Source organism: Malaclemys terrapin, chromosome 1 (genome assembly GCF_027887155.1).
Source record: "Malaclemys terrapin pileata isolate rMalTer1 chromosome 1, rMalTer1.hap1, whole genome shotgun sequence".
Lineage (NCBI taxonomy): Eukaryota > Metazoa > Chordata > Testudines > Emydidae > Malaclemys > Malaclemys terrapin.
In genome coordinates this window covers 168,551,889-168,558,406 of record NC_071505.1, presented here as the reverse complement: position 1 = coordinate 168,558,406, position 6,518 = coordinate 168,551,889, and the positions used below count along the sequence as shown (strand labels likewise).

The 6,518-nt window shown below is 49.4% G+C and overlaps 1 protein-coding gene across 2 annotated transcripts in view; it reads right to left on the bottom strand.

Moving 5' to 3' along the window:
• Positions 1-988: 988 nt before the first annotated feature.
• The window catches only part of IGSF3 (immunoglobulin superfamily member 3), a 153,887-nt gene continuing 148,357 nt past the window's right edge, over positions 989-6,518 (bottom strand). For both annotated transcript variants that reach the window (XM_054046629.1, XM_054046637.1), the window contains exons 10-11: positions 5,125-5,556; positions 989-2,529 (exon numbers count right to left, since the gene is read on the bottom strand). In XM_054046629.1, the coding sequence (XP_053902604.1) occupies positions 2,279-2,529; positions 5,125-5,556 (683 nt within the window). In that variant the 3' untranslated portion in view covers positions 989-2,278. The remainder of the gene's footprint in view (positions 2,530-5,124; positions 5,557-6,518) is intronic.

The window sequence follows — 6,518 nt, the reverse complement described above, 5'->3', positions numbered from 1 at the left end:
GAGGAGCAATGTTCTCTTAGGGCAGGAAAGGCTCCTGTTGGTGTCTTTTTTTCCTTTTAAAACTGAAATGAGTTGCACTTCCTGCCCTGAAGCAGTATGTACAGGAGATTTTACATTTATAAAACAATACCCACTGGCTTTGGGGCTGCTGTTTGTTTGGGTTTTTTTGGTTGGTTCTTCATTTCCATTCTCTTTTCAATCCTCCCTTCTGAGCAGACCCTCCGGATATCCAAGGGGGAGGAGTGTCTGAGTGTCTATTAGAGAGCAATATTATACATACAGAGGGGCTGCTAAGCAGTAACAATTTGATGGAGGGAGAGACAGCAAATTCCTTCCTCATAAGGAAAGGGATGTCTTAAAACTAACGTCAGGTGGACTCTCCCTCCAGTGGAGTGAGGCTTTTATGCACACGTATGTAGTATAGACACACACCCCCTCTCCTCCATCTATGGAAAGATTCTACATGGTGTAGATTTCTGTGCGGGCTCTTCACTTGCACTGAAACATCAGAGCATCATGGTTTAACCTACTGGCCCTGCAGAGTTCTCCGAGCAGGGCTGCTCTATCATGGACCCCCCAGCTCCTTCTCTCTTGAGGAAGGATAGTCCTATTGGCTTGGAGAGGGCAGAAGCTGCGGGAATGGCCCCTCACAGACACATGGGGAAGGGGAAAGAGGGCGTGTGGTATATCCCCACTTGGATTTAGCCACTCCACAAAAGACAAACAATGGCCAGGTTTTCCAGGAAGACATCAAGGAAGACAGTGAAAGGCCATTTTAGGCCATTGTTCCACCCCTTCCCCCTGACATACGCCAAGGAAGTGTCAGAGGAGGCAGTTTCCTACACCAGATTTGCTGGGGTACTTGGCTTACTGGGTAGTGGAATTCGGGTCCTCCAATTATACAGAGCCCCCATTTGGTTTTTAACCACTGTATCTTTCACGGAAAGAACAGCACTTACTGCCCCAGCACTTGCTTACAATAAACTTTGGGGGGTTGCGGGGAAAAGGGTTGTTCTCTTAGAGAAATAAAGCCAAAACAACAGAAAATGGCACAAAAACACACAAGAGAAGGGAGAGAGGATTGGTTTCTTTCCAGAGGGCATAGTAGCACCCGGGGAGCAAATCCCTCCAGCAGCCTCCTTGCCTGGTTTCAACTCACATTGGTAATTAGTGCAAGTCCTTGGAAACAACATGAAACCTGGTCATTAATTCCACACTCCCATTGCCCAGTGTGTGGCTGTAACATACCACCCTTGCAGAATAATTCAAATATAATTAATCCCAGTCAATGGAGCCTCCCTCTCCCCCGCTTCCTAAAGTCATTACTTTGGTCAAGCTGACGAGGTTGGATCCAGCCGTCTGGCCCCACGTGACTGGAGCACGCAGGCAGCCCAGCCTCAACCCTGCCACTTCTGAGAGAATGGCAGCACGGTTTAGTAAAACCAGGTGGGTTTTGTCCCTGGTAAGCTGGGCTTTCTGGGGAGTCTTCTCCTTGCTAGTGGCAGGGCCAGAGTGTCCCATGGCCACAGGCACACACAGTCCTTTGGATCAAACCAGGCTGCTTTAGTCCTGACTGCAAGTGGCCCGAGCGTCCAATCCTGTCCAAGGACAAGACGACACCTCCCAAATGAAGCCCCGCATACATGCTAAATCCTCAAAGAAAGGAGAAATGTTTGGGATGCAGAAGTGGCTGAACTAGCCTCATCTTCGAGATGGACCTCGCCGAAACCCAGCTGCCCTCAAAGCGCAATTCTGGTCTGTTCACTTCAGAATAGCGAGCAGCTGGCTCAGTTCACCTTGGGGAAAGATTTTGTTCACTACAACATGAAGTCCAAGGAGGGACAAACAAAACTGATTTCAGGAAATGAATACTTTTACTCCAAAAAGAGCCCCAGAACACCCAGACCAGAGCGCCGAATGAAACTGCTCATGGTGCGACGGGGAGGGGAAGACAACAGTCGTTGGGTAACAAAAGCACAGTCCAAAGGACAACTACTGATGAGAACACAATGAACCCAAGAAGGAAAATCCACTATGTACAGCAAGCACGTGGACTGTCCGTCCATCTCTGGACTAGTTTTGTTATCACAGGTGCTTGAGGAAGACTTGGACCCTCCAATCCCAGAGTTGGGGAACTCTGAAGGGCTCAGTCGTGGAGTCGAAGAACAGATGCTGAAACAAACTAAACAAGAACATCAAAACCTCTCCATTCCTTTGGGTTCCAGGTGTGTCTTTGCCTCTGTCTCTCTCTCTGTGGGTTGGTCTCAGCTTCTCCCCTTTAGTCTATAGTTCCTGGGTGGATGCTGAGGACGGGCGGTTCCAGGCAGGTGGGAGAATAGTTGAGGTGCGGCTCTTTGATCCACAGCAAAGGGACCCCATTTTTACCCTCTGAGTTTTTGCTGGAGTTCCTGCTCTTGAATCGCACCAGTAGGATGGTGATGATCAGGATGCCGAAGATGGGGAAGGGGTAAAAGAACACAAAGTAGAAGAGGGCATCGTTGGAGCAGATGACGGACTGCAGAGTGGAGCCTGAAAGCAGAGACAAAGGAAGGAAAAAAACATGGAGCAATGAACCTTGGCCATTATCACCACTAGCCAGAGAATTGCCAGAGAGACAGTGATAACAGACCAGTGTGGAGATGGGAAGCATTAAGGTCAGAGTGGATTTTCAAATCTCTCCCTCCCCACAAAAGTGCTCTTTCCCTGCAGTAAATGTTAGCTGGAGGGGGCTTGTTTTCCTTGCCTGACACTTATTCCTTTATGTTAGACTCATATTCATCTCTGTACTCGAGAGGTTGGGTCAGGCCATATTTTACTCCTGTTCTGCAACCATTCAAACCTAGAAACCTTTTTTTTTTTTTTTAATGAAAGCTCAGATTCTCATCTAATGCCACGACTCTGGGATCTGGGGCTTTAATAAAAACACCAAATATTGCAAGACTCGGCATCACAAAGCAATATAATCTCAGGCAGTTTCACCTTTGATTCTGTTTATTCTATTCTGAATAAAGTAGCTGAAGCCTGCAACTTTCATCAGGAGGACTTGCACCAAGCTAGCTTAGTATAAAGAGCCTCTGAGTTTGTGGATGATGGGGTTTGGCTGAAAGGAGACAGTGGTAGCTCTGCTCTCTCCAGCTCCAATCCCAAAGGCTGTATTGATCAACCTTCCAGACAAGGCTCAGATCCCGCTCTACCACCTATTCTGGAAGAAGTTTCTATTTAAAGGGACAGTGCTCCAATGCAATACAAAATCCTATTTATGGAGATTCCTAGATGAGTCACACCCATGGCTGGGTGCTCGGCTTTGTCTTACATGGCAGGGAGAGATGATGGAATAATGTGCAGGCACACCACAGCACACAGTGCAACTGGCTCACCCAATAACTAGCCTGATATTCTTAGCTCTGATGCAGCCGCACGATTTGGTGCTTGAGGGGGTGATTTACCCAGAGCAGATACTTGTTGGTATATTTATATCCCATGTATTCCATGCCCAGGTGACAGCAATCCTTCTCGGGGGGAAATGGAGAGGTTGGGGAAGGGAGACCGATTTCAAAGAGCGGTGCAGCCACATCTTCATTCTCCCTCCCCACCATACACATGCATTTAACATGAAATCTTCAGACCTTGATCTCAGCGACACACAGGGTCACTGTGTGTGTCCCACCTACCACCGTCATAAGTCAAGTGGCACCTTTTTCACTTCCCATTCCACTGGGAACAGAAAGGGCAGAGTGGCTCACTAGTGCTAGTGCCTAATACCCAGCCTCGCTTGTGCTTCCACCTCTGCGATCCATTCCCAGATCTCCAGTGGGCGTGCCCATGGTGCCTCATTGCATCCCATAGTCCAAAAGACAGGGATAGCTCGAACCAAGATTCCCCATCCTCAGCTCCGAAATGGGCCCTAGCAGGGAAACCAGCAGGGAAAGCAGAAAGGATAGCTGGCATGCTCAAAGGGCCCCTCCCCCGTCCACCTGAAATGCCAGCGGTGGCAAGAGAGCTGTGTGCAGCTCCAAGCACTGCAAAATCCACAGGACTTGCATCCAAAGCCAGTTTGCACCTTCTCACCCTATGCACTGGGAAAGGAAAGTGGAAATGCTGGACAATTCAGCCTAGCACACACAAGGGCTCTCAGAACAGAAGAGAAGCTTGTCCCCACTGGGAGCACCTGGATCACTAGAGTTTGAGGAAGCGTCTCATCCTACACCCCTAGGGACATTAGCCCATGTCACAAAGCCAGCCGCCTCAATTCAGTGCTTCGGGCTGTTACTTCTCAGGGATGCGGGAGGGGTCATGTGGGTAAGTGACAGACATTACGCTCCCAAGCTCCAGCACTACCTGACTTTTAATCGTGTTTTTGTCTTTTTTGGTTGTCAACCAACACAGCGCTGGTGAAAGGCACCAGGGTTGGGCACTCTGATGAACAAGCCCCTCCTTACCCACCGGAAAGGCACAGCATGGGCCATTTAAACTGCACTGTTGCCTCTGCCTGCCTCACCCCTAACCCGAAGGAGCCTCTTCAAAGCATGACAGGACAATTCAGTCTCCATGGCCCATTCAATCCTTGGCCTCTCTGCCTTGATTGCCATCAAGGTGGGTCAATGGTGGACATGAGTCCCCAGGAACTAGCTTGAAACCCACCAACTCACAACGTAGGGGACACCAGATGGGAATGACTTTGGGTCACTCCACATTTGAATCTATGTCAGAGGTGAAAGTCCCCTAGGCCTGGTCCACACTAACCCCCCACTTCGGACTAAGGTACGCAAATTCAGCTACGTTAATAACGTAGCTGAATTCAAAGTACCTTAGTCCGAACTTACCGCGGGTCCAGACGCGGCAGGCAGGCTCCCCCGTCGATGCCGCGTACTCCTCTCGCCGAGCTGGAGTACCGGCGTCGACGGCGAGCACTTCCGGGATCTATCCCAGAAGATCGATTGCCTGCCGCCGAACCAGGAAGTAAGTGTAGACCTACCTCTAGCATGATGCCAGGAAGGTTGTAGGGCCTGGGGAGAATGGTCGCTTAGATACATTAACATCCACTTCTCCGCACAGTTCCATGTCTCAGTATCCCCGGTGGCCCCTGCCCCACCTCCCCATTGGAGCCATCTGACATCTTCTCACCTGTATCCTGCACGTGAATAGTGACAGTGCCGGACTCCTCCTCAGCCAGCCTGTACCACACCCCCTTGGGGTCAGGGAGCCACTCCTCCACACGGCACGAGTAGTTGCCAGCATCAGCAGCGCCTGCCTGCAGCACCGTCAGTCGGTAGAGCACGGAGGAGAGCCTCTGGAAGCGCAGCCTGCCTTCAAAGCGACCTGCCTCTTGGCCAAACATTGCATCTAGGCCCACGCTTAGCAGGGCCTCCCTCTCCTCCTCTTCCTCCGTGCCACGGCTAACCTGGCCTCCTCCCTCTTTCATCCTTAGGTTGTACCAGGTCACAGCGAAGCGGGACTCTTGGCTGGAACGTGACAGAATGCTGCAGTCCAGTGGGAAGGGCTCCTTCTCCAGCACCGTGAGGTTGGAGATGGTGGTATCCACCTGCAAGGTGGGATCTGACAGTTCGGAGACATTCATTAATGAAAGTGGAGAGAAAAACAGAACAAACACTGTCTGAAATAGCTACCCCTTTCCAGCCCAAATGCACAGCCACATTGGGGGTGGCTGAACTACTGCCCCCAGACTAAACCAGCCTATCCATGGCCACTGTACCATTTGTGGCCATCCTGTGCAAACATCCCCAGCGAACAATGCTCCATCTTGATCAGAGGGTTGAAATGGGAACATTCCTATAGCACAGTTCGGCCTTATTTGTGCTACCCAGACAGACCCTGACGGCAACCTTCCAGGAAGAAGTGCACATGTGCATATACCGTCACATGGAAAAACTGTTACATCAGTTTAATTAATTTAGATACATACAAAAATATGGAACTCCAAAAATTACAGTGCTCCTATATTCACTTACATTGTGTATATTAAGGAACATCATTAATGTTGCAAATAAACTTACATTATAAGCCTGATTTTTTTTCTCCTCAGCTCTAAAATTTACGAAAGCCATCATATATTAGGCCTCAATACTGGTAAGTCTGATCTGGGGCCAAGGTTGACTTTTTTCTGAAAAAGCACAAAGTGAACTGGACAATGGGTTCCTAAATCATGATGACCCCCCAAAACAGAGGTGTTAAATACAGCTCCAAGATTCTCAGGGTTGTGGTTTTCTGGGTGGGTTTTTTTTTTTTTTTTTTTGGTGCCACTTTGCAGCAAACAAAGGGGAGGGATAAAGCTAGCTTCACCAGTTCCCCTAGCTGAGATCCAGGGCCCAGGACCTAAATTTAGTTGATTAAAATCAGATTTCAAGAGCAATTAACACTTGATTTAGTAAACCCACCCTTAAGCCCCACTCAGCTTTTCTACCTGTAGGCCACCTAAGTTCCATTTAAGGGAGCACTGCTCCTGAGTAGACCTCAGGAGGGTTTTTGGCTGGCTCCTGGGTTCAGGGGCTAATTTGGGA